The sequence below is a fragment of the Zea mays genome, chromosome 5 (assembly GCF_902167145.1).
Source record: "Zea mays cultivar B73 chromosome 5, Zm-B73-REFERENCE-NAM-5.0, whole genome shotgun sequence".
Lineage (NCBI taxonomy): Eukaryota > Viridiplantae > Streptophyta > Magnoliopsida > Poales > Poaceae > Zea > Zea mays.
The window spans coordinates 218,638,265-218,665,082 of NC_050100.1; the positions used below are offsets into that span (position 1 = coordinate 218,638,265).

General features: G+C 45.5%; 4 protein-coding genes and 2 pseudogenes across 7 annotated transcripts; 3 read left to right on the forward strand and 3 right to left on the reverse strand.

Annotated features, from left to right (window-relative positions):
• The first annotated feature begins 6,302 nt into the window (after positions 1 to 6,302).
• Positions 6,303 to 7,565, forward strand: LOC103628874 (Major facilitator superfamily protein pseudogene; annotated as a pseudogene). Its single transcript, NR_161250.1, has 2 exons — positions 6,303 to 6,393; positions 7,295 to 7,565. The product of NR_161250.1 is annotated as a Major facilitator superfamily protein pseudogene (transcript).
• Positions 7,566 to 8,318: 753 nt separating this feature from the next.
• LOC103627790 (WD40 repeat superfamily pseudogene) lies at positions 8,319 to 9,931 on the forward strand (annotated as a pseudogene). Its single transcript, NR_161252.1, has 4 exons — positions 8,319 to 8,461; positions 8,548 to 8,679; positions 8,763 to 8,911; positions 9,844 to 9,931. The product of NR_161252.1 is annotated as a WD40 repeat superfamily pseudogene (transcript).
• A 2,190-nt stretch (positions 9,932 to 12,121) lies between these two features.
• On the forward strand, positions 12,122 to 13,902 carry LOC103627791 (probable E3 ubiquitin-protein ligase RHC1A). Of its 2 annotated transcripts, XM_008648092.4 has the most exons (3): positions 12,122 to 13,234; positions 13,403 to 13,479; positions 13,570 to 13,902. In XM_008648092.4, the coding sequence occupies exons 1-2, from the start codon at positions 12,307 to 12,309 to the stop codon at positions 13,438 to 13,440; spliced, it is 966 nt and encodes a 321-aa protein (XP_008646314.1). In that variant the 5' UTR covers positions 12,122 to 12,306; the 3' UTR covers positions 13,441 to 13,479; positions 13,570 to 13,902. The 2 variants fall into 2 exon arrangements, with proteins under 2 accessions (XP_008646314.1, XP_008646313.1); XM_008648091.3 differs by having other exon boundaries at positions 12,172 to 13,234; positions 13,403 to 13,902.
• Positions 13,903 to 19,990: 6,088 nt separating this feature from the next.
• LOC103627793 (putative nuclease HARBI1) lies at positions 19,991 to 24,147 on the reverse strand. Its single transcript, XM_008648093.2, has 6 exons — positions 24,076 to 24,147; positions 23,915 to 23,993; positions 23,684 to 23,740; positions 23,530 to 23,589; positions 20,549 to 21,323; positions 19,991 to 20,464 (listed from the first exon to the last, which is right to left on the reverse strand). Exons 5-6 carry the CDS (start codon positions 21,321 to 21,323, stop codon positions 20,034 to 20,036), a joined length of 1,206 nt encoding a protein of 401 aa, XP_008646315.2. The 5' UTR covers positions 23,530 to 23,589; positions 23,684 to 23,740; positions 23,915 to 23,993; positions 24,076 to 24,147; the 3' UTR covers positions 19,991 to 20,033.
• Positions 21,407 to 23,515, reverse strand: LOC103628875 (L10-interacting MYB domain-containing protein-like). The gene is made up of 2 exons (XM_020538707.2): positions 22,275 to 23,515; positions 21,407 to 22,201 (listed from the first exon to the last, which is right to left on the reverse strand). Exons 1-2 carry the CDS (start codon positions 22,593 to 22,595, stop codon positions 21,656 to 21,658), a joined length of 867 nt encoding a protein of 288 aa, XP_020394296.1. The 5' UTR covers positions 22,596 to 23,515; the 3' UTR covers positions 21,407 to 21,655.
• Positions 24,148 to 24,571: 424 nt separating the features above from the next.
• LOC100216705 (uncharacterized) lies at positions 24,572 to 25,919 on the reverse strand. Its single transcript, XM_020537786.3, has one exon. The coding sequence runs from the start codon at positions 25,679 to 25,681 to the stop codon at positions 24,929 to 24,931; it is 753 nt and encodes a 250-aa protein (XP_020393375.1). The 5' UTR covers positions 25,682 to 25,919; the 3' UTR covers positions 24,572 to 24,928.
• Between the last annotated feature and the right edge of the window lie 899 nt (positions 25,920 to 26,818).

Consider the following 26,818-nt stretch of genomic DNA (forward strand, 5'->3'; position numbering starts at 1 on the left):
AGGAATGATACTCTTGTCTAAAATTTGTTCTAATTGTAGATCTACGGTTCTAAAAGTATTTATCACCCTAGTAGACCATGAATCATAATTAGAACAACAGGAAAGTTATATCTCAAGAGTTACCTCATTGTTTTCCTTCGGAGGTGTCTTCTTGTTCTTTTAGGATCTTCTACGAGCTATCACTTCGAGTTGTTAGACTCAATATGAAGTGTCTAGCTCTGATACCAATTGAAAGTCGCCTAGAGGGGGTGGATAGGCGAAACCTGAAAATTATAATACTAAATCCAAACTAGATCCCTTGATTAGTAGTTAGAACAAGATTCACAATTATCGGAGTATAAAACTAAGTCCTTTGCTTGCAACGAGTATTGTTTTCAAAGAGTGCGGAATTTAATCAATAACAATACTACTAGAAATGTTAGTGGAGAATAATGCAAGATGGCTTAGATAATAAGAGGATAAACACAAGTTCTTTCTTGCAAGAAGTTGCTTCTCTAAATGAAAATTTAACTTGAAGCAACACAATATAATATAAGAAAAGAGTAGCGCAAGGGAACATAGAAAGGGAGAGAACAAACAAATCACAAGCAATAAACACAAGAGACACGAGTGATTTGTTTTACCGAGGTTCGGCCCTCGAAGGCCTAGTCCCCGTTGAGGAGTCCACTAAGGACGGGTCTCTTTCAACCCTTTCCCTCTCTCTACCGATCCCCAAGACCGGAGAGCTCTTCTTCTTCTCAAGGATCACTTAAGACCCCGCAAGGATCACCACACACTTAGGTGTCTCTTGCTAGCTTTACAAGCCTCCAAAACTTTGGAGGAAGTTCAATGGGAGTCAAAACTCCACGCACAAATGAACACAAGATGTAGCACACACTTTCTCTCGATGAATCTCACAAGGCACTATTGCTAAACTCACACGAGAAGCTTTCTTTTGCTTGCTCTCTCTTTTGTGGCACTTGTGTAGGTTGAAGTGGTCTAAATCTTATGTATAGGATGGATCAATGAATAGAAATGGTTGGGAGGGCTTGGATATGTCAACTATATGACTTGGAATGTTGCTTGGGCTCCCACACCTTGAAGTGGCCGGTTGGGGTGGTATTTATAGCCACCAACCAAATTGTAGCCTTAGGTGAGACACCTAAGTGTCCGGTGCCCCTCTGACCTGCTGCTCTGACTTCTGACGCGGTACTGTGCTGCACTATTCATCCGTCAGAGTCGACCGTTGCGCAGATAGTCGTTGCTCCGCTGGCGCACCGGACAGTCCGATGAATTATAGCGGAGCTGCGCCTGGGAAACCCGAAGCTGCAGAGTTTGAGTTGATTCACCCTGGTGCACCGAACACTGTCCGGTGGTGCACCAAACACTGTCTGGTGGCACACCGGATAGTCCGGTGCGCCAGACCAGGGCACACTTCAGTTTCCTTTTTGCTCCTTTCTTTTGAAGCCTAACTCGTTCTTTTTATTGGTTTGTGTTGAACCATTGGCACCTGTAGAATGTATAATCTAGAGCAAACTAGTTAGTCCAATTATTTGTGTTGGGCAATTCAACCACCAAAATTATTTAGGAAAAGGTTTGACCCTATTTCCCTTTCACCAATCCTCATTCATCATCAAGTGGGGTCCCAAAACCAGGTGCAAGGCTAAATACATGACTCTGATTTCATGATTACAACAGAAGTTTGGATCCACAGAAGGGGTAGAGGAAAACAACATGTGTAAACAGGAAAGTAAATCAACGGGTGGGAACATATTCTTCCTTTATAATTGGATACATGAGCTATGTGGAGCGAAAACTAGAGACCAGGTTTATAAGGGCGACCCTCATCGGGCTAGACCACAGATAGCGTCTACGGGTGGGCTTACGAGGGTCAGGCCTTACCGGTTGGGCCATAGATAAATATTATCCTATTATAGAGGATCTAGGACACTGACTAGAGGGGGGGTGAATAGACGATTTTGATTAAAATAAAATACACTAGACAAATTTAATCAAAACAACAAGAGATGTAAATATTTCTAGCCTTGATGAAACAACAAAATGTAATGATTAATTTAATCTAATGCCACAAAGATAAACAATATATAAGTTACCAACTACTTGTAAACAATGTAAAATAGTTGACAGAAAGACACCGAGATTTATCCCGTGGTATCAATGATTTGTCATTCACCCCTAATCCACGTTGAGGTGGAATTCAAGCTCTCACTTGCTCCTCTACCAAGACACGGCTTGGTCTTTGAGCCAAGTGGACAAGAACTCACTCAATACCTCGATTTCACTAGTCTCACCTTTGCCGCTCCCGCGAGGTAGGCGCAAACCACTCACAATGAATCTCGCGACTCCTCCACAATCTTCACAGAGAGCTCAACGGAGACAACACCCGAGCCGTCTAGGAGGCGGCAACCTCCAAGAGTAACAAGTCGATGACGCTTGCCCGGTGTATCATCTAGTGCCTCAAAAGGATCACAACGAATGCAAATGCACTAGAGTGTCTCAATCACTCACTAGAATGCGATATCAATCAACTAGTGTGAGTGTTTGAGTGGAAGGCTCACAAATGAGTTCAATGTATGCTAGAAATGGCAAAGAGAGTATCCACACACAAGCTACACTTCTATTTATAGCCCCTCAACACATATGTAGTCGTTATGTGCAACTTGCACAGCTTCTGCGTACACGCGAACGGTCCGCACCCTATGGTCGGACGGTCCGCCGTACCAATAACGACTATATCGACCGTTTGAAACCTGTCAGAGCTGTCAGAAAAGTCAAGGTCGGACGGTCCGCCCACTAGGGCCGGACGGTCCGGAACCTAACACACTTGAGTAACAGAGTGCTTGAACAGTCTCAGTAATACGAGCGGACGGTACGCCAATCATGGTCGGACGGTCCGCACATGGACCACTTACCGTCCGGCTAAAAACCCCGGATGGTCCGTAGTACAAAGTCTCAAAAACACATCATCCATGCCCAAACTCGGTTCTTCTTATGCGGATGGTCCGCCTGTCGGGGCTGGACGGTCCGCCACACATATAGGTGTACATTTGGGCGGCCGGATGGGCCGGCCCGAAGCACGAAAAAAGCACGGCCCAGGCACGGCACGACCCGAAATATTTTAGTGCCGGACCGGCACGGCCCGATATATCGGGCCGGGTTTGGGACAAGGTCACGAGTCACGACCCATGGGCGAGCACGAGCACGACCCATTTAAGGCAAGCACGAAATGGCCCATATACAGGCACGAAAAGGCCCATATATTTATTAAAACCACACTTCATTCCACACTTTCATATACTTGATAAAGAACACAAAGATATAGATAATGCTAGTTAGATGTTTTTTGTAGCTTTGAATTAGAGTATGTGATGTAATTTTACTTTTGTTATGAACATTAGACAATAAACTGAACTTACGAACTTTGTATAGAGGTGATTATACTCTTTTTCCTTCTAACAAAATGATTTGTAAACGAGGTAGTCATTGCATAGCTATGGTAACTTTAATACAAATATTAAGTTTGCTTTTGTTCAAATTTAATTGTCTTATCTTTTATTTTGTTTTATTATTTTTTGAATTTAGGGCTCTGATGTGAATTTCGGGCCAAAAATCGAATTTAGGGCCCTAATGTGAATTTCGGGCCAAAAATTGAATTTCGGGCTTTCTATAACTTTGGGTCGCTCGAAATGAGCTCGACACGTTTAAACAACTACGGGCTGGGCCTTGGGCTAGGCCTGTGGGCCGACCCGGTACGGCTAGAAAATCAAATGGGCCCGACCGACCCGAAATTCAAATAATACGGGCCTTTTCGGGCTTGGGCCGGGCCGGGCCGGACGGCCCGAATGTACACCTATAGCCACAGGAAGGCAGGGACATACCTCTCTAGCAGAGTCGCGGACGGTCCGGCCATCTGGCCCGAACGGTCCGCCGTCCTCAGGAAAGAAAGTTTTTGCGCTGATTCAAAAGAATTTTAATTTTGAAACCCGTAGCGTTGTTAGCCCTCATGCACATGTTACCGTTTATGCTCTACGAGGCACTAAGTTACACATCACTAAAGTTCATTGATCCCTCTTAATAGTATGACTGTCTATCCTATTAATCTAGTCAGTTTCTTCTCTAAACACCTGCTAACCGGCAAAAGCAAAAACCTATGTCTTATCTTTGCCTTCACTTGATCCACAATCAATGGTTATGATTCCTCAAGAACTTTGTTGTACATTGTGGTTCAGTTCTACAATCTTATCACTCAAGGAACTGTTAGTCCACAATCAGTTATCATTAATTACCAAAACACCACTTAGGGACCTAGATGATTCACACACGCATGCTACTCGCATTAAACACAGGTGGCCCCCATATCAGAGGCTTATGTCAGATTCCACACGGTGGCTTACGTCACGCGCCATAGGACACATGACAGCACCAAATCTCCACCTGAGAAGGGAACAACAACCAGAAGTGTATGCAAACATGTCAGCTTTGGACCACCCCGAGCCAGGGGTCCAGAAGGTGCTTGGAGGGGTTTGGGTTCCTCCGGCACCGGCCCAAAAATGTGGCAGTCATGGACCCCTTTAGGTCGAAGGTCCGGGCGGCACACGCGGGTGTCCAGGACCGTCCCACGGGGGTCCGGCTCCTGGGCGTTGCTACAAAGAGTCCTCATTCTCAGGACACGCGGCAGCCCTAAAGCCCCGTTGTCGGGGATCCGAAGAGCCCTCGTGGAGACTGACCCCATATGAGGCAAGTGGTCTCGTCAAATGGGCATAAACTCTAAGCCAGGGCAGACCACGTTTGACCTGTGACTAAACATAGCCACAGGATCCCGCCAATAGGAGTGGATACCCTATTCTTGAGATACCGACAAATATAATTTTAGGAGCTAGATTGTACTCCTTTTCTTCTACGTTTTTCTTATGATGCGTGAATTTTTAAATAGAAAGATTTTTAACGAGAAAACCATTGCACAAACAACATTATAATATGATTTGGTATGTGTTTGTGTATTTGAGTCTATGATAGTGATGCTATGACTGTGTTCTTGTGATGGTAATGCTCTATCTTGATGATTTTTCTAACCACGCTGTGCGTCATTTCATTAATCTCTACTACTCTTAAGAAGAGAGTGTAGGCGTCCACATTTTTTCTGGCGCACGGTTCTGCCAGGGGTCACGGACGGGGAAGGTCCGCGATCCACTCCTCAGCGCGATCCATGGAAGGTCCGCGATCCACTCCTCAGCGCGATCCACTCCTCCTCGGCGCGATCCATGGAAGGCCCGCGATCCACTCCTCGGCGTGATCCATTCCCTTCTCCTCCTCGGCGCGCAGAGCGGCGTGATCCAATTCCTCACCTCCTCGCCGCGATCCACGTCTGAGCCCCTTCCCCATCCTCTACCACCCCCCAGTGATTCCAGCATCACCGTCACGCACGATGCCCGCATACGCACTCCACACCCCACCCTAATCCCCGCCTCAGAGCCCCTCGTCTCGTGCTCCCCATCCCCCACCTCCTCCGCGCGTCGATTTTGTGGCCCCTGCTCGCGATGGCTGCCGCCACAGCGCCCCCTTCCTTGGCAACGACAACGCGAACAGTCGTTGATGCCTGCCCCCGCCCTCGCGACGCCCACTGAGGCGCATGCCCATGCCTGCGATGCCCGGCGCAGCAGATGGCGGCCGCCGCAAACCCCGCTACCCCCAGCCACCACGACCCTGAGCTTGATGCCCGGCGCGGACGTTGTCACCGCCGACCAGGAGTCAGGCGCCGCAAGGTGCGAGGAGTTGGTCGGGCCAGCCCCCACGGCGCCGACGGCATTCACCATCTTCTATGGTGGCAGGTGGTGCTGTTTTCGAGGACTTTCCCATGGGCGACCGAGGTCGTGTGCCTCGTAGCCGGCGCCGAGCATGCGATGGCCCCGGCTCTACGCGACGACCTGCCCATCGCCAGGAAGGCGTCGCTGCAACGGTTCGCCTGTGGTGCCTGCGATGGAGGGGATGGCGAGCTCTCCTTCCCGCTGATGAAGCCGGTGGAGATCATGGAGGTGCTGCACTGCTGCACAACTACATCATCGCGCCCGACTCCCGTCTTCACGCTAAGGACATCGTCAACCCACAACACGGCTTCGTCGTTGAGGTACTCGCCCTCTTCCTATCTAATGTGGTCAGGTACGCACCCATCGTTCCCCCTCCCCCTATCTGCCTCGTCTCACTTGGATCTGGCATTATCCCTAGGTTTGCTTCGGGGCTTCAAGATTGAAATGCTGATATCGAGAATGGCCGCATCCTCAAGATTGAAATGCTGATATCTACAGGGTCCTCATGATCGGCCGCATCCTCGGGGGCATCGCCACCTCGCTGCTCTTCTCCGCCTTCGAGTCCTGGCTCGTCGCCGAGCACAACAAGGTAATCCATTGCCATAGCCATTGCCTTGCCCCTACAGATCTGCGGCTTGTCTCTCTCCATCGCCGAATTACTGCTGCTCTGCATTTGCCTTTAACCCAAAGTTTTTCTTTGCCTGCGCCTCTCTCTGGAAGGCACGTAGTACAAGCTATATGCGTATTTCCAATGTGTTGCTTGCTTTTCCCAATCCTTGTCATGCATAAATTACTATAGAGGGAGCACCATTTGGATTAGACCCATTCGTCACATGCCTGTCGTTGAAGCCAGCTAAGCGTATTGGATCTTGGATGTTTGACTGCTAAGTGAATTGCAACACTTATTATAATGAGCTGACTGACGTACGATTAAAAAAATGAACACTGAACTGACATGAGTAGCTTGGAGTTTCGAGAACATAAAGATGTCCATGTTCTCATGTTTGATTGCCAAGCCCAGTGAAATGTGGCTTTTTCAGGGTCTGGAAAGACTGAGGAAAATCTTGCTGGATGCAAGCTGAAATCCACCCTATGTTTGGTTTCTGCTACTTGTGTCGGTGGATCAGGTGGTTGACACCTGACATGGCCAAGACGGTGAGCATTTAACAAGCATGGCCCAATCTTATGGATGCTCTTATTGAGATTTGTCCTTTTATTCGGCCATGTCCTTTAAGTCGTAGACAATAATAATTATCAATAGAATCCAAAGGATCTACTGATGCAGTAGCTGCTGCCTGTGATACAAAGTGCCATGCTCTTCCACTTGCGACAAAAGCTTTGTTAATACCGCATGATCTTACATTTGTGAATTATGGGGATGGATGGACACATTGCATCTTGTTGGTTTGTACAGACGTCTTTTTTTTACACAAACAGAGGGGAGGGCCCTACTGAATCTGAATATCAACCTTTGTTTCCTATTTTTACAGAGAGGCTTTGACCCGCAGTGGCTGACCATAACATTCTCCAAAGCCATCTTCCTTGGGAACGGCTTAATTGCCATTGTATCTGGGCTATTTGCGAACCTTCTTGCTGAGAACTTGGGCTTTGGTCCTGTGGCTCCATTTGATGCGGCCGCATGCTTTCTTGCGATTGGCATGGCTATCATAATGTCCTCATGGAGTGAAAACTACGGATATCCATCTGAAAGCAAGGACCTGATGGCCCAGTTCAAGGTTGCAGCTAAGGCAATTGTGTCAGGTATGCTTAACCCATCTCATCAGACTGCGCATAACCAAATATGCATATGAAACCTGTGTTTGCCTTCTAACGCTGTCCATTTGATCTTCAGATGAAAAGATTGCATTACTGGGAGCCATACAGTCATTGTTTGAGGGCTCCATGTACACATTTGTCTTCCTATGGACTCCAGCATTGAGTCCAAATGAAGAAGACATTCCTCACGATTTTATTTTTGCTACATTCATGGTGTCATCCATGCTGGGTAGCTCCATCGGGTCACGTCTATTAGCCCGAAAGCTCAAGGTTGAAGGCTATATGCAGATCATGTTCTCGATATCGGCTGTCACCATTGTCCTCCCTGTCGCCACCAACGTAAGAGCTCGTCAGTCACTAGACGACCGTCAGATGTATATATGCTGAGGGCTCCTTTCTTGTGAAATGTCCAAATAGGTAAGGTTTATTCTTAAGTTTTTCGTTTTTGAGGCTGAACTCCATACAGTTACTATGAGATTTGAATTTTTTGGTAGTTGGCTGCTTAGATACTGTCTGGTGACAATCAAGCAATTGGTGGGACTGTTTCTGATTATTTGGGCTTGGAACAGGCTGCAACATTTTGATTGGGGTAGGAGGTGCCAAAGGAAATGAGCAAAACATAGCATACAGTCTCAGATGCCATGGACAAAGTTAACGTTTTTTAGGCTCATACTGATTACATCAGATGTGTTGCGGTCCATCCAACTCTACCATATGTGCTGTCAACATCTGATGACATGCTAATAAAACTGTGGGACTGGGATAAAGGGTGGGTGTGCACTCAAATATTTGAGGGACATTCACACTATGTGATGCAGGTTACTTTCAATCCAAAGGATATTAACACCTTTGCAAGTGCATCCCTTGACCGCACTACAAAGGTATGCCTTTTTGCAATATTATGCAGCGAGATGTTAACCACGACTCATGATGTGATCTTGTTCATTTATACTTCTTTGAACTGCAGATATGGAGTTTGGGTTCTCCAGATCCAAACTTCACACTTGATGGGCATCAAAAGGGTGTCAACTGTGTTGACTACTTCACTGGTGGTGACAGGCCCTATTTGATTACTGGTTCTGATGACTCCACCGCAAAGGTACAATTTTGTACTCAGCTATATGTTTGGAGTGTTTGATTATTCTATCCAGTCCTAAGGTGGTGTGCTTTATGGCAAAATAGGTCTGGGATTACCAGACGAAGAGCTGTGTTCAGACTCTTGAAGGGTATACACATAATATTTCTGTTGTTTGTTTCCATCCTGAGCTCCCTATAATCATTACTGGATCTGAAGATGGTACAGTTCGTATATGGCATTCGACAACTTACAGGTAACATGTTTTTATTTATCTCTATGTTTGCTTGTTTATGTAAGCAGAGGTCTGTTCAATTTTTCTTTACAATTTGGCCATTATCAATTCTCCATCCTGAAACACAGATCTACTGACTTCTTCATAAACATTGACCCTAAACAACTATCTTGTTTCTCGTACAATTGGGCATAGCTAATTTCAATGTAAAGGCTTATGGGCATGACATTGGTATTTAACTTTCTTATGGTTCAAAGTTAAAACACACGACAACTTATAATTCCATGGTGTGCTAACTTGAATATATGAGCTTATCTGCCATGTCCTTGAATGAAATATGCTTTATTTTACCTTTTATGATTAATACCTTTTTATTATTTCCTATGATATCATGCAATTTCTCACCAAACCCTATCTGCGCGTTATATTTTTTCCTATTTGCATGCCTGTCATGACCTGTCTTACATACACAATTACATTCCGTGTGTACACTGTGTAGTGACATGTAGGGTGTGAAACAAAAGGACAGCGATTAGTCTAACTATTTTGCTTATCAAAATCACAAATACTACTACATCCATTCCGAATTATAATACATTTTGCCTTTTGTAGAAACATAGCTTTTACTATGCACTTAGATACACACTATGTCTAGATACATAGTTAAAGCAATATATCTAGAAAAGCCAAACCATCTTATAATTTAGAATGAAAGGAGTACTTGTTTTTTTTGAATCAGTTGTTGAGCCTGGCTCTTTTGGTGGGAGGTGCGGTGTGCACTCCCACCACCTAGACCCAAGTTTTGTCCTCGTAGGTTGGTAAAGTTAAATTATTCTTGCCTCTGCGATAATCTGGAAAATGTTCTATACTGATTTCTGAACACCACTTGTGTTGCTCTTTATAATCTCATATCCTGAGATGTTCTTTGTTTTATATCTTGAACTATTCTGTAGACTTGAGAACACACTAAACTATGGCCTTGAGAGAGTCTGGGCTGTTGGATACATGAAGGGGTCTAGAAGGTAAGATCATTTGCATTCTGTTTTTGTTTCAGTAGTGCTGTTACTTGTAATGGACACTAGCTATTAATATAGCATTTGACTTTTGAGTAGAACTAGAAGCACCATACAACTTTGTGTCTCTTAATGGTAGGTATGTATAGTTGTGTCATTCTGCTTGTAAATCTACTAGAAATGCTAGGGACCACAGTATGATCGATTTGTATCGGCGGTTTCAAACTTACATATAAACCCAGTATGTTGATTGATGGGCGGCTACTGCTACAATTTCATATCTTCTATCTTGTTCATTTCTATCTTTCTTGCAATGTTCATGTTTGTGGCTCTTAAGTTGTTCACATTCTTAAGACAAAGCCAATGGTTTTTTTTGTCCCTGTGGATGAGATTCTTGGTATCTAGGTGAACTGCAGATAGCAAATAGTCTAACGACTTCCTACATCACCATAGGTGAAGTGGACAAGAACCATTGCACATAATGCTCTGTTTGAATATAAATATCGGAGATGGTGCAATTGAATTGGATCCAATACCAAATCAAACTGGCTTTGGAAATTAGATGCAATACCAACTTTATAGTTTGGATGCAATACCGAGCAAAACAGAGGGTCAGGGTCGGTATTGTAGGGGAGCGTGCGCGTGTAGAGTCGAATACCGGCTGGAATTTGATGGATTTCCAATTCCAAATATTGTGACCATCCAAACACCAGAATTTGAATTTGCCATTTCCAATTCTGAATTCTGGGTCTGAATTTCGATATCCAAACGCAGTGTAACAGGTTTTCTTTGGCAAAATTGTATCATGCTGCACTGCACATGTTTGACTTATGATTTATCCATCCTGCTATATATTTTCCACCATTTTATAATTATCTTTTGGCACATATGATCACTACATATGTGAGTTGGCTCCAATAATTATCTTTGATTCCATGGAACATTTTATTTTCATCCGGACACTTGTGTCTTTGTCATAAAATCTTTTATTGCTTGCAAATTTACTATTGATGCTCAAATATTCTTTGCTTCATCAAAAAATTTCCTTGATCAATTCTGGTGATTAGAACAATTTTAGTTTTTTGGTTATAACTTTTTTCTTTCTCGGAACATTTCTCTTTGCTTGGAGCATTTTCCTTAGTATTTAGAATAATTTAATTTTTGATCGAAATAATTTTTTTCTTTGCTCAGATCAATGCTTGTTGCAACATCATAGTGCACCTGATGGGGAATCCAATATGTTTCACGTGACATGTAGGGGAAGGCACCGAAGAAGGTGAAGGTTGTAGAAAAGGGTCTTAAAAAGGGCACGATGAAAGCCCAACTTGCTAAGAGAGGTAGGAAGGCTAAGAATTGATGACATGTTGATTTCCTCGTCAGAGAAAAAAAATGCTATTGAGAACCTGAGATGGCAACAAAGATGAGAATTCTTCAACGCATTAGCCATCGTTGTGAGGCGCATCATCAGTTCAACATCATGTAGTGTTGGTTTTAGAGAGAAAGAGAACATGTAAAGCTATAAATGTTCTGTACTCTATGAGTGTTCAGCTTTGGATCATTGAAAAGATCAATATGTTCAACTAAAGTTGAATTGACCTCTCTAAAATTTATTTGACAAGGTCTACCTATGCAATAAATGGAAACCGTAGCAACGCACGAGCACGTACCTAGTAAGATAAAGAAGGTTTCCCAAAGAAATTGTACACCCTCGGAGGGGTGTGATTACAACCGACAGATACACACTACTAGGTCTTGGTGATTTTAGTGATGCGGACAAGCTAGTGCTTAAAATTTTAAATATTTTAAATGGCGTGGACAATCCCATCTATATTTGAACGTTTTTGTAAGATCTAGACTCAATATATTTTAACAATACGGTTTGTGGTTTAAACTTTTAACATCGAATTTGAATAAAGGCATCTACTCTCAGACGAACCTACAGCTTATTGTATATGATCCGGACAGTTTAAGCCTTGTCATACCATGACTGAGCACACACGACATAGTCCAAACTCCAAGCGTGCATGGGCCGTGTCGTGCCCAGCTGCACATTTGGAGATCTATACGCTGGCCGCCTCCATCACCTCCTGGCCGGCAAGCAACCCGCGCTTTGGCGCCACGCACAAGTCACCGTCGCCGAACACCGCACGCCCCCTACGAACTCACCTCAGCTCAGCTCAGCTCGCCGCAGAATCGCTTTCATCCACCCGCAAAGCCATCCTTTGCCACCCGTGCGTCAATTTCCGCGCCCCAAACAACCAAGCCTGCATTTGCTTTAAAACCAGCGTCGTCTCATGCACAATTCCATCCTCCTCCTCCGAGAGCTACAGCTGCCGATCGAGGCAGGCAGCCAGGCACCATCAAACCAACCCGACGCAAGGAACCGCAACCACCGCCTCGCCGATGTCGGCGACGACGGCGCCCGTGCGCCACCGGACGTGCCGCATGTACTGGTGCTACCAGTGCGGCCGCGCGCTCCGCATCATCTCCTACCCGTCCACCGACGTCTTCTGCCCGCGCTGCTTCGGCCGCTTCCTCCACGAGATCGACCTGCCGGCGCGCCCCGCGTTCCCGCCGCCGCACTTTCTGCCGCACCCGTTCCACCCGCAGCGCCAGCACGACGGCCACCCGCGCCGCTGGGTCATATACGGCGGGGAGCCGGCGACGACGGTACCAGGCCGCGCGTTCCGCCAGCCTGCTGCGCCGGCGCAGGGACCTGCCACGCATCCTGCTCCTGCGCCGGCGCCGGTTCGACGGCGCGTGCCCTCCCCGCCGCCGCCGCCGCCGGTACTGCGGCGGCCGACCACGGCCCCGGCCGTCGACCTCGGGAACTACTTCACGGGGCCGAACCTGAACAACCTCATCGAGGAGCTGACGCAGAACGACCGGCCGGGGCCGGCGCCGGCGCCGCCGTCGGCCATCGACTCGCTCCCGACGGTGCGGATCACCGGGGCACACCTGTCGGACGGCTCGCAGTGCCCCGTGTGCAAGGAGGACTTCGAGCTCGGGGAGGCCGCGCGGCAGCTGCCGTGCAAGCACGTCTACCACTCCGACTGCATCGTGCCGTGGCTCCGCCTGCACAACTCCTGCCCGGTCTGCCGGTACCAGCTGCCGGGAGCCGGGTCCACGTCCAACGGCGGCAGCCAGGCCGCACCTCGCGGCGGAAGCGACGGCGACAGGAACAGCAGGAACGGGGAGAGGGGGAGAGAGCCCCCGACGTTGGTGCGGTGGGGGCCGTTCTCGTGGCTGTTCCCACCGCACGGGATGGACGACCCCGACGACGCGTGGGAGCACGGGCGGCGCGGCAGGCACGACGCGGCCGACGCCGGCGGTAATGACATGACGGCCCTCCAGTCCTTTGTTCTTGTGGCAACCTGCGTTTTCTTCTTCTCGTTCTTGGTCTGAATAAAAAAAAGAAACTGGGCGATGTACGAAGACGACATGTGTTTCATCAACTTCGCGTTTTCTAAGCCGTTTCTCATCTATCATTTGCTTTCAGCATTCTACGCTTGGTGGCGCTCTCTGTTTCTCATATAGACGACATGTGTTTCCAGAGAAGAACGCGCATCCTACCCAGTTAAGTAATCTGATCAAATTCTTCGCTTCCAGTCTTCCTACCCCAGATTCAGAATGCCGATGTGCTTGCAACCTAACGGCAAACTGCAGGTAACTGCATCAATGTCAACGGTGGAAGCCTGATGTGAAGATGTAGACCTGCTCTTGTAGGAATGAAATGGCACCCACTGTAAAGACGAGTAAATTACACGTCGTTAAAGGAGGCAAGCTCCATGTAAATCGAATGCCTGGATGACATATCATGTTAACAGTAATTTCTGAAACGCACATTTCTATGGGATGTTTCTGAAACGCAGAATTGTAAACCAGATTCCTGTTTCTCGTATCAAACCATTCAATTTAGACCCAAGCGGGTTAGCCGTTTAAACCATGATTCTGCATGGTTTTGTAGCCAGCGTGAACCATGTAGTGTATGATTCATTCTTCACTGTCATCTGCAACGAAAACATCCACCATAGTTATGCGTAGATACCTTGATGGCGCAGGTCCCATGTGTTGAAAAAAAATGGCTTCTCGCTGCTTATTATTGGTGTGTATAGCAGAAGTAAATGCAAAATACAACTGCACATATATCACCAAACAATCAGTTCTGTAAATTATTGTATTGAACAAACATTGTTCACAATTATGTGTTTAAATGCATGATGCAGTCTTACAGACAGGTTAAAGATTTATTGTACAGACCAGACCATTTCCATTCAAGCGTGGCACAGTAAATTTTAAATTTCTCTAATTCTTAGGCATGGAGCAATGACCCATCACGAGTGTTCCAGATGAACTCTCGTGAATCAGAACTTACTTAGATATTGCTATTAGACTATTACTAAATGCCGGTGAATTGCATGACTAATAGATTAAACTTTACTTGGAAGAATTCACGGGAAGAAAGAAATACAGGGGAAGGCCCAACTTTCTACTTCGGGTTGCCCTTTTCTCAGAATACATCGTTAAAACACATTTTAGGAAAAAAGATCTGAACAGGTGTTGTATCATGTATGAAATGGTTCGAGTAGGTCTTCTAAAAACAGCATTTGAGAAATTAACCGCTATACTCTTCAAATCTGGATGTGCCCGTCCCGTCAGGTCAACTAAGATCGAAGAAAGCTCTTCCTTCTTAATGTCCAATCTCTTCAATGCCTGCCTACATGGCAACATTTATCAACACAAAGAACAGGTGCTGTAAAAGAAGGCTACCATAGATAAGCTCACTGGATTACCTCAGACAAGAAATAATGGGCATTTACCAATATGTCGACACCGGTATCTGATAATTTGGGTTTAGCCTTCACTTCTGATAATGGACGAATGGTCATGGTTGGCTATTGAAAGTTAAGAAATCATAAATAAACTCAGGAAAAGTTGCAAATAAAACAAGATAGTCGCATATTCCCCCCAAGATCACAATTCACCACTTCAATGGCTTATTAGGTGGCTCTTCATAGCAAACGGTTTGTATGGATGGGAGCACGGACGGTGGAGCTAGATTGTAAAGAGCTGGGTATGGGTCTGTTAATATGTTATCAGGGGTTGCCCTCATCCTGTCTGGCATGGACTGGTTATGACCCACACAGTGCGCTTCATAAACTGACAAACATTTGCATCTTGAACTGATCCATAACAGAACCCATCGCAGGATCACTGGATACTGCTACCAAGTTGTCATGATAGCTGTGGGAAATCTCTGGCCATGCTGCTGCAGGTTTCCAGCTCATGACTCACGCCGTTGAGGCGCTGGGTAAGGAGATGACAGATGAGAGAATAGAATTATTTATTGCTCAGCCTAAAAAACCAAACAGCTATTCCACCAGGAAATAGGAATGGACCGATGATAAAAGGTCTAGTTTGCTATTTCCAATCCCAGTATACAGACACTGGACTAAATTTACCTACCCCTCATACCACATTTGGGGGCGACTGTTCATTTGTCCGACGAAGAAAATTGAATAGAACCGGTGGGACTGTGGGAGGAGAGCGTAGGAGACATAGGTAGAAGATATGTTTTTTTGTGTGTAACAAAATAAACTTCGTCCAACTGATTATCATTTGGACTAATATAGTTTTCTATAAATCCGGTCGTGAAAAAGACTTGTAAAATAACTTAAGCCTCCTCTTCTGTAGGTTTGTAGAAGTCATTAACTATAAACTCGATCGTGAAAAAAAGTCTTGTAACATAACTCTGATGGCCATTATTTGGTATGACCCCCTCGCCAATCACCAGCAGCTTTGTAATTTCTTTGATGGGCCGTGACTCTACTAGTTTACTGAAGCTTTTTGCTATTATAGTTTTCCTTTTATCAGGCTGCTCTCTTTTAGTACTTACAATTTTATCTTCTCTATAATAGTGCTTACAAGTAAACCTACCTTTAAAATAGTATTCTAACCCATTTTTAATTGTTTCATTTTATTTTCTTACTAGCTGGATGCCCGTGCGTTGCAACGGTAATATATAATACCAGTATACTACGATAACTTATATACAAAATCTGTGTTATATTGTTATGAGAAAATGTTTCATAATCAATTTGTGATCCTAGCCATACATAAATTTTGTTATTTTAATCTAGTTATTTCACCACTACATTGCAATCATCAGTATCATGCAGACTTCGATATATGCCACGATTTGTATGGTGGTCTCATCATCGGAGAGCACGAGCACGTTCCACACATGCCGGAAAAATTCCCTCGTACATCGTTAGTCATCAGACACGCACCACCATATGCTCTTGCTTAAACAAAAAGGTAAGTGTGTATGTGTTTGTGAAGAGAATTAAAGGCAGGCCGGCACAAAAGCTACCCTGACGGTGGCGAGGATGACGAACTGGTCACTGTTGTCGATCCTCCTCGGTGTCACCTCCGGCGCCAAGATGACGCCACAATCCTCGATATAGTAGTCGTCGAACGCACGCGACATGACGAGTACCGATGACTCTTGGTTGGGCTGCCAAACGAAGTGCACCCCGGGCTCATCAGCGAGGTAGTACCCCTGGCCGTTGCACCACCGAATGCGCTATTCCACTACATACATCATGTTCGAGGACACTCACACAGCGTCAGCAACGTCCATCGTCCCAGCGCACAAGAATTCATGTCCGGTCAGTAGCGACTTACGTGGCAGGTTGGGCTTCAGGTGGACGATGAGCTGGACGGCGTGATGGCGTCGTCGTCGGATGCGGTGTCCAGAACAACCCGAGAGTCGTCGACGTTGGCGACAACCATGAGGCCCCCCTGCTTAACGATGGACAGCGCGGTGCAGCTGCTCTGGACCGCGTCCAAGTGGCGGCTTCGCGGGAGCTTGTCGTACACAGCGGCGCATGCGACCACGTAAGACTGCTTTTAGAGGTCGAACTGACAGTCTCCAAGCTTCTTCTCGTCATCGATGAGCGACGACAACACGAATAATGCCTCCTGCTCATGGAGTTTGTTCGGGGTTTGAAGTAGGAAACATGGATTCATGCTTGGCGTTGGTTTATGAAAATGACTCACAAGTCTGATTCATGGAAAAAATATTACGAAGAAAAAATTTCACACATGCAAAAAAGGGAATTTAAGTATAATGCATTATTCAAACAAAAGAAATAGCATGCAAAGCTCTTCTTTAAATAATATTAATCCAAAAATATAATTCAAGAATATCGGTGATACTTATCTACTACTACGCATTGTGCAATGGTAGCAAGGGAGCTTGGAGAGAGATGTAGTAGATGTGTTTCCTATCATAGATGTAGACATAAACACATATAGGTGGGTGCCCGTGCGTTGCAACAGAAACATTTAATATCATGATAACTTATGAACAAATGTGTGTTATACTGTTATGTGAAAATGTTTCGTAATTAATTTGTGATCCTAGCCATACATAAATTTTGTTATTTCAATCTAACTATTTCATCACTACATTGCAACCAACAGTACCGTGCAGACTTCTATACATGATAGCTGAATGCCCGTGCGTTGCAACGGGAATATATAATAACAGTATACTACGATAACTTATATACAAAATATGTGTTATACCGTTATGAGAAAATGTTTCATAATCAATTTGTGATTCTGGCCACACATAAATTTTGTTATTTATAATCTATCTGTTTCACCACTACATTGCAACCATCAGTATCATGCAGACTTTGATATATATCACGATTTGTATGATCTCATTATTGGAGAGCACGTTTCACACATACCGAAAGAAATTCTCTCGTACATCGTTAGTCATTGGAGACGTACCACCATACGCTTTTGCTTAAACAAAAAGGTAAGTGTGTGTTTGCAAGACTAATGGTCAAACATCGTATAACCACAAAGTTAGAATACTATATTAATATATTAAATAAATTAATCCAATAGACATAGATTAACCCAATTAACATAGGATAAATAAATATCTAATTATAAAAGTATGAAACATGGTATAATCAATGTTGTTACTGTGTAGTAAATATTCATACAAGACTAACACAACTGGAACGATTCAATTTGGAATTAAAATGGGGAAGTTACGAATTTCCAAAGTTTCTATGTATTTGATATAGGATTAATTAGGAAATCAATTTTATTGTTGTTTTCATGACAAAACAGAGGTATTATGTGATAAAAATAATATTATAGAATTATAGAAATTGGAATGAACTCATTTGGATTTAATATGAAATTTCCATGAATTAAATGAGTTTCTGCAATTATTTTTAAACTAAAAATCAATTTCTAAACTCATTTTCTCTATTTTCTTTATTTCCTGGACTGCGTCCCAAATTCCAGAAAGATTAGGGGCCAAGTTATAAATGTTTTTCTAGACTCAGTTAGCATACAGAGTGGACGGTGGGTTAAACACAAAAGACGTTTTAGTTGAAAATATACACAATTCAACATGAGTCATGTTGGCTAGAGGGTGGAAGGCTAGGCATTCTGCTCAATAGATCCAAGGTTCGATTCCTAGGCAGCCCCGGTTTGATTTTTTTTCTGCGCACGGAAAACTGGTGTGCGGGATTGGACGGCTGAGATTATAGAACGGTAGAATGGACGGCTGAGATCGCAGAAAGAACACAAAAAGGCAGGCTAGTATTGCTAACTTAATAAGTAGTAGAGATTTCTCACCACCTAAATTGGCCGTACTGATATATCAGTTCTAGCAGGAATTCATCGAACTTACAGATAACTGCAAATGCTAATATCCGTGCTAGGATGTTATTGATCGGCTGAAGGATGAGGGTCACCAGCAACCGTTTGAACATGTTCTTGTCAAGATAGATAGTAGTATTTTTGTATATTATTTTTATTTGGCATGAAAATGGAAGACGAACAATAGACAAGAGAATTACTTAGAGTTGTTCAGCCGTGGATGATAGCTACTGTGATATATAACCTAACCGGTCAGTAATAAATATGATCACACTTGTTGATGCATCTGAGAATTACACCTATGATAGCTAGTATGTTGTATGTATGTATGCATTCTTGTCATGAATAGAGATGCAGAGGGAGAGAGGAAAAGTAGGGAGTACGGTGCTGAGAAATAAGAAAAAAAAATGATTAAAAAGAGGTCGAAGTACTATTTTAAAAAAATAGGATTACCTGTGAATACTATTATGGAGAAGGTAAAATTATAAGTACTAAAGCCTAACGAAATGAGTATTATAATAGCAAAAGGCTCAGTTTACTGATCCTACGGTGGAATAAAAGGGGCGAGCTTTAGTCGGAAAAAATGCTTCAGTGTGAGAGTGTAGCTGCATAGGGCGACATGTCATTTCTTCTTAACCCGTCGCTTTCGTGTACGATGACTACTCTCTCTAATTGAGCCAACCCGCTTTTTTCAATTTTTACCGGACGCCTTCAGTTTAAGGTTAAGATTTTCTGTTCATTTTTATGTTCTGATTGAAATCCATTATCAACCTTTTTATTTTCTTCAATCCTACTAGTTGAACTTAGCAACAACCTTTGCCTATATAAATCTAGTGATAGACTGACAGTGGCGATTTTTGCAGGCCGGCAGCCTGAATTTTCACAGCCCTGCATGCAGAACCTTGATTTCAATGATTTCAAGGACCAAATCCTTGAAATGATGTGGCAGCAGCTCAATAGGCACTAAGAAAAAGATGAATCCCACATTTGAGGTCCTGGTTGAATGAGAGGAAATGGTAGGTACTGTCACTGTGTATCGGTAAGCACAAATAAAGGCATATGTCTGTCATATATGGTCCACACGAAATTTCCAGTCACAGAGATCCCAGAAATCCTGCATCTACTTGGATACTACTGGAGTACTAGTGGGCGTGTTTGGTTCGGCTTTTTTCTGGCCAGCTTTTCTGAAAAGCTGGCTGTGGGGAAAAGCTGGCTGTTGGGAAAAGCTGGTGGTTAGAATTTAGGTGTTTGGTTCGGCAGCTGTGCAGAAAAGCTGTTCGTCAGAATCTACGTGTTTGGATACAGATTCTCAAATTGCAGATTCTCTTAGAAAAAAACGAAAAAATGAAACCCATAACGCAGATAAAGGTAATAACAAACTAATTAGTGGAGTTGATTACATCATAAGTACCGTTACAACTGCACTAAGTTAACTACGACACTAATGCATTTGCAATTGCATCTCGAAAATCACTCATGTCTAACTCATCAGATGTGCTAGTACTACTCTCACCTGCAGGTAGAACATGACTTAGGCTATTAGGTCCTACGTCATCAAAATCTCTATCGTGTAGAGCACTATCTCTAATGAAGTTATGCAGTGTCATACATGCAATAATTATCTTCGATTGTTTCTCAAGCGAAAATGAAGGGAGACTTAATAGAATTCTCCACTTCATTTTTAGCACCCCAAATGATCGCTCAATAACATTTCGCAGCGATGAGTGCGCATAGTTGAAAACTTCTTTACTCCCAATAGGTTGCCTCGCATTTTGCCATTCCGTAACGTGGTACTTCTGACCCTTATAAGGTGCAAGGTACCCCTTTCTATTTGGATAACCCGAATCGACAAGATAGTATTTACCTGCATACAATCAAAATACAAATGTTACGGACATATGCCATAAAATATTACTGTACTATACTAATGAACAAAATATTTTTATACCTTCCGGTGGATGGGGGAACCTGTCCGCATAAGTAATTAAAGTATCATGTAGTACTCTTGTGTCATGTACGGAACCTGGCCATCCTGTCACCACAAATGTGAACCTCATATCGAAGTCACATACCGCCATTACATTCTGCGACGTGTAACCGTGTCGGCCAATATATTTCGCTTGTTCCGAAGCCGGCACTGCCGCTGGGAAGTGACTACCATCTATTGCGCTAATGCAATCCTTGAAGTGTGGCCAAAACCTCGCCTCTCGCAAACGTTGATGAATCTCCACAAAATTTGGGTCTTTTGGCTTGATTGTGTCAGATGACATCTTATAAAGTGCATTAAGGACATCACTATACTTGCGGCTAATTGTTTCCAATGAGTGACCAAATTTATTTCTGATCTGCCTAAACGATTGTGGTCCCCCACATGCCCACAAGAATATGCCAAGAGCTTCCATAGTACTGACACCCCTACTTGGCAGCAGCCCATAATTTTGTACCAATGTGTCATGCAATCGTCGAAAAACAGTTCTTCGCATCCGAAACATGTCATAACAGTCGTTACTAATCTCCAACGTTCTTTGTACCCATTGAATACCAGATTCGACCAATGTTCTTCTAGGAGCCCGACTGAAATGACCGCCCCAAATATCAACAGCATAAAGAGCAACAAGCAATTCTGCATCTGTTTCGTCATTAGATGTGTGTGCATCCATTTCATCATCAGATGTGTGTGCATCTTTGTCATCATCAGATGTGTGTTCAAAACGGTCACACATCTGCATGCAGACAACCAAGAGCTACAATTACATATGTAAGCACAGTTTATAAACACATATTAAAGAAGCCGAACAGTTTACAGTCATACGAAATTGTTCACAGATTCACATAGGTAACAAAGTTACAACTCTGATTATTGTCATACATGTTCAACTCGAATTTGTGGAAAACTGTTTCAAAGCGAAAATGATACTAACGAAAACTGACACGACAGGACTCATTAAGCAGACACAACTGACATACTCAACAAATACGGCTGAAGGTGTCCGATGACAAACACAACCAACGATAATAGTAAACATGTACGACTCAGTTGTCCCACGTCCACCTGCTAGTTGCTCTTTTTAGTTTCTAACTCGTAAGCATTGCGAAGCCAAGCGATTCTTCCTTCCTTTGTCTCCAAGTTTGCAAAAACATCTCTATACTTCTTATGAATCAGAAGATGCGTGGCAAACAAATGTATTTCGCTCCCTTCAGGTGATCCATCTTCCTTCACTTGCATCAGCTGCTTTTTAATCTCTAAGCGAACCGGGTCATTGTCAGAAGAGGTAATAGACTTGTTTGTGGTAACTGAGCGGGACTCAAAAGCCGCCACAAGTCTTTTCATGTACTCTTCCCTCGAATCTTTTTTCTTCTTTGGTTTAGGGGAATCATGTCGCAACTTACGCTTGCCAGTAGCATTAGTGCAGGGGTCAGGTGTGCTGTTTTCACCCCCACCTAAAGTGTATTCCAAATGATCATCAGAAGAAGAATTAGCATCCTCGACGCCGGGCACCAGGGTTCTTTCATTTGTGCACACAATTGGTCCAAACATAACCTTTAGCTCGTCCTCATTCTCTAGGGGGGCTGTTTTGAACATAATACAGCCTGGCATTGCCTGCACCAATTCGTAGTCCTACTTTTAGATGGCCAATACTAATGTTACTCTACGAAAACAAAGATGAACTTACTTCATTTTGCTTGGCCCACCACTCATCTGGGGCACTGATTGAACCAGTATGAGGGTCTCGACCAAGACCTGTAGCCCTATCATTCAGAGTTTTCCACTGGGTGAACATTCTCTTCAACGAATCCCACCTATTCTTCATTTGATCCCTGGTGTAAGTGCGCCCAGTGCGTTCCTTAAACTTCCTTATGAGGTTAGCATACCCTTCGGCATTTAGGAATTGTTGTGGCCTGTTCCGAGCATTTACCTCTTCTACACAAATTTCTGTGTAAATTTTTGTTGCTCTACTATCCCACTTTGCAATAACTTTGCCGGACTTGTCCATCTAGTGCATAAGAAGTGTATAGTGTTCAAAATCCGTACTGTTTTCGGATTAAAAACAACAACAAAGATGAAGAATATACTGGCCATATTATGTTCACATAATACCATAAGTACTAAGATTCCAATTTGCATAATTACACAACGAGAACCATAAATAAACTGGTACTGGAGACAAAATGACAGGGAACACATGTACACGAGCCCATGAACCAAAAGAACTAACTGATTCCCTGTTTCCCTACGCACTTAGTGCACAAAAGCTAACGGACTCAACCATGTTATTGAAACACCTAACTCCAAGGTTCACTCCCTTCTACCTTAAACATCGTTGTCACTAAACGAAGGCATCTGATCGGAGTCATATTCAACCCCCCAGAAGTTTTGGAAATGCTCAGCAAAGTCCCAATGTGGAGTCAGGTCGTCGTCAGAGGGGGGTGGTGACGACAAGGTAGAAGGTTCATAGCTGCTGTCAACCGGGATGTTAAAGTTGTTCACGATGTCCAAATGCTCTTGCAACACCAGAGAGTCTTGCTCCAGCATGCAAGCTATCTCCTCCAAAGCTACACGTAGTTTGGTAGCATCAAATGAGGTCAATCCGCGCCCAGGACGGATTGTTTCCCTCGCTACGGAAAATATCTTGTCCGAAATCTCTTGCATCCTTCCAATTGCCTTGTCGGCTATGGAGTCAGCTGAATCCATCTGATGTGGATTTATTAGGTCGTTAGTATAGCAGACATGGGGACTATGTACACAAATTTGGCTTACTTTTCCAGTGCCTAGGCTATACCAAACATTTACTACTAACTTCTGTACTTTTGACACTACAAACACAGTTTGAATGGAGTAAACAAAAAACGTGAACATATGAACAATTACTGCTTAACATACACAATGGTAATGATAAGAAGGGGAAAATAATTAAATGTGAACATCACCTTCGTTGGAGTGGAGATTCTGTGATGCAACAGAGAGACAAACAGGTAACACCCCGAGATCTGAACATCACATAAACATGATTTTCGTAAACTGTATTGTGCGAAACAAACAAAGAACTAGTCCTGGAACAAGTACTAATGTGTATGAGAGTACCTTGCTTGCACTGCAAATTGGAACCTAAGACGAAGACAGCGAGTTGATAAGGGCAAACTGCAGGCAACATTGGACATACAATTAGCTAGTGCAACCATCGATACCCTATTTCGTCCAATGAATTAACTGCAGATTAGGCGGCCGTGTACTCAATTAAAGGGTACGACGAACCCTAGCTACACTACCGGAAGGGGGAGGCGAGGGTTTGGATCGAGTCGAGCACCACCGTACCTGTGCAGATGACGACGCAAAGGGTGGAGCAGAGGAAGCTTCACGACGGACCCACGGCGCCGGTTTAGGTGCGGCAACCCTACCAACTGTTTACTGTCAATGAACGACGGTTGCGGCGGTGGTGAATGAGATGGTACACGGACCGAGGAGAGAGGTCGTACCTGCGACGACGACGACGGGGGGAGAGCTTCTTTCACGACGGGGATGAGGCTGGGTCCTCGGAGCGCGGAACCTACGGAAGATGGAAATGAGACGCGTCGTAGGATAAATCACACCGGCGCGGCGGAGGTTCGCCGTACGTACCACGATGCGGGGAGGAGACGGAACGCCGGCGGCGCGATGGGTTCGCGGCGGCGGCGCGATGGCTTGGCGGCTGCGGGGGAGCGTCGCGTGGGCTACAACCCTAGGGAAGTGGGCGCGGCTTCGAACCGAAGCCAAGTGACGGGCGCTTCAGGCGTTAAGTGCGCGGACGGCTTCCAGCGGAAGCGCGTGGTGGAGAAGCGGCGCGAGAAGCGGCGCGTTTGGCTCCAGCTTCTGCTTCTGGCGGCCAGAAGCCGCCCGGAAGCTGAACCAAACAGCCGCAGTATAGTATCGTCCAATGAGGCAATGACTGAAAAAGTGAAGGGGATGAATGGATGATGCTTTGGACACAAGTAGTAGGAGTACATCATCATAATTTATAATCCATTACTTGCACTTGCAGAAACACACAGCTTCCTACCCCTACCCATAGCATGCCATGCAATGCAACTGAGGGGAGGTCGTTGACTCCATGGAAAGCTGCCTTAAAACATGTAGCTCCATGAGACACTAGTAGTATAGTAAAATAACTAACTAATACTAGTATGAATCAATTAATCCTTAATGCTTATTTATACCGTGACCAATTCTTGATCACGTAGGTTGCAGCTGTAATTAATCGCTAAGTGTTGAGTGGATGGACGATGATCACGTGAGGCTTGCTTTTGCTTCACCTCTAAACTGATGTCTGTGGAGGAGCTGACGATGGTTGGATCAGTTGAGGGACGAGAAGCTCCAGAGGTCGATCTCGCCTTCCTCCGCCCACTCGCTGGCCGCGTCCGTAGCCACGGGCGCCGGTGCGAAGAACGTGCTGCACGGGTCCATCATGGCGTACTCCATGCACTTAGGCGACTGGAAGAAGGCCTCGATGTCCGCGAGCGCGGCGAGGTCCGCGTCGGCGTCGCCCGCCAAGTCCATGTCCATGTCGTCGTAGTGCGCCGTGCCGTAGCACAGGCCAGCGTTCCGGCCGGTCTCCGGGGAGCTAACGCCAGACGACGACGACGCGTCGCCGTAGCTGCACGGAGGAGTGGCGCCGGCGCCACCGCCGGCCGAGTAGGGCGCCGACGCGGCGGCGCCGGCTTGCAGTTGCGGCGGGCTGCATGTGGCGCCGCCACTGGCGGCGGCGGCGGCGGCGGCGACGCGCTGGATGGACTTGGGCGACATGGCGGCGGCGGCGGGGACGTGGAAGGGGAGGTGCACGGGGAAGTTGAGGTCGGCGGCGGCGGAGCCCTTGAGGCAGAGCAGGGCGGCGTCGTAGGCGCGCGCGGCGGCCTCGGCGGTGGAGTAGGAGCCGAGCCATATCCGCGTCTTCTGGCTGGGCGCCCGGACCTCCGACACCCACGAGCCCCAGCTCCGCATCCGCACGCCCTTGTACTGCCGCTTGGCGCCGCCCTGCATCGCCGCCTCCGCATTGCCGCCGGCGCCGCCGTCGACCGCCGCGTCCTGGAAATGCGCGCCCTTCACCATGTCCCGTGCCGCGCCGCTCCTGGCTCTGGTGCTCTAGCTGCTATACAAAGTTCGATGCGTGCGCGTGATGTCGACGGTGAGGAGTAATAAGAGCGCGATCAAGAACGCAAATATGCAGAGATAGCATGGGGTAGGTCAGTCGTTGTGTGTGGCTGTGGCTGGCTACCGCCTGCTGCGTAGTGCAGCGTCCGATGGCTTATTTATAGGACACACACACCCGCATCGACTGCACTGCACTGCAGTACTGCACACATGTTATTTGTCTCGCCTCATATGTAGCTGTGCGTGTGACGCGCACATTTTTTTCTTGTAACAATTATACTCACCACACGATGATATTGTCGGCATTTGTTTTTTGTTCTAATAATTCAGAGGAAATACTGAGACACGGATGGAGGCACGCACGAAGGATCCTTACTAATTCCGACGTACGTACGCAGCATGTCAGCGGGCATCGAGCAGCGGGTTGCCCCCGGCTACGTCCTCGAATGATGTGTACGCACGAGAAATATCAAATATGGTACCGGCATGCATGCATTTTTTTACAAGGTTGCTTGTACTCCGATCCTAATATATATAGGAATGTACTTATTTGTTTCTGAAGCGATATGAACGCACAATTAGTTTTGAACCGATCGAGGAACGTCGTTGCCACGTCTCATGCCCCCGTACGTCGTCTGCCGACACAAGTCCATTGCTTTTATTTGCTGACGATTTACTGATCCACACATACAGGTGTCGCTACGAGGTCGTTAGCCAGCACGTCGTCAGTCACCTCGTCGCCCTAGCCACGTCCAGATCTGTAAGCACGTTCAATGACTGCCGACGTATGTGTACGTACGTACACACGCTCGCCTTACGTATGTATACCCAGCTATAGCTAGGGTCTTAGTTAACCACGTGCTAATTACTTTGGACCGTGAACGTACCGCCGACGAGAATGAGTTGGCCACGCATCACCGCCCATCCGTACTTCATCAATCATCATCCCGTCGCACACAGAAATGATATTAGGAAGAACAGGGCACGTGCACATGCACCCCAACAATATTCAGCAAAACATAAAAATGGACATGATGCCAGATTCCACCGCCGAGCTCTCGCGCCCGACGACCAAACAAAACAATGCAACTGCAG

Coding starts and splice junctions, on each gene's coding strand:
- LOC103628875 (XM_020538707.2), bottom strand. CDS start 22,595: ATGGACAAGTCCGGCAAAGTTATTGCAAAGTGGGATAGTAGAGCAACA. Junction 22,202..22,274: donor GGTGGGCCAAGCAAAATGAA/GTAAGTTCATCT, acceptor GAATTGGTGCAG/GCAATGCCAGGCTGTATTAT.
- LOC100216705 (XM_020537786.3), bottom strand. CDS start 25,681: ATGGTGAAGGGCGCGCATTTCCAGGACGCGGCGGTCGACGGCGGCGCC.
- LOC103627791 (XM_008648092.4), top strand. CDS start 12,307: ATGTCGGCGACGACGGCGCCCGTGCGCCACCGGACGTGCCGCATGTAC. Junction 13,235..13,402: donor CGACGCGGCCGACGCCGGCG/GTAATGACATGA, acceptor ATTTGCTTTCAG/CATTCTACGCTTGGTGGCGC.
- LOC103627793 (XM_008648093.2), bottom strand. CDS start 21,323: ATGTGTGACCGTTTTGAACACACATCTGATGATGACAAAGATGCACAC. Junction 20,465..20,548: donor GTTCCCCCATCCACCGGAAG/GTATAAAAATAT, acceptor GATTGTATGCAG/GTAAATACTATCTTGTCGAT.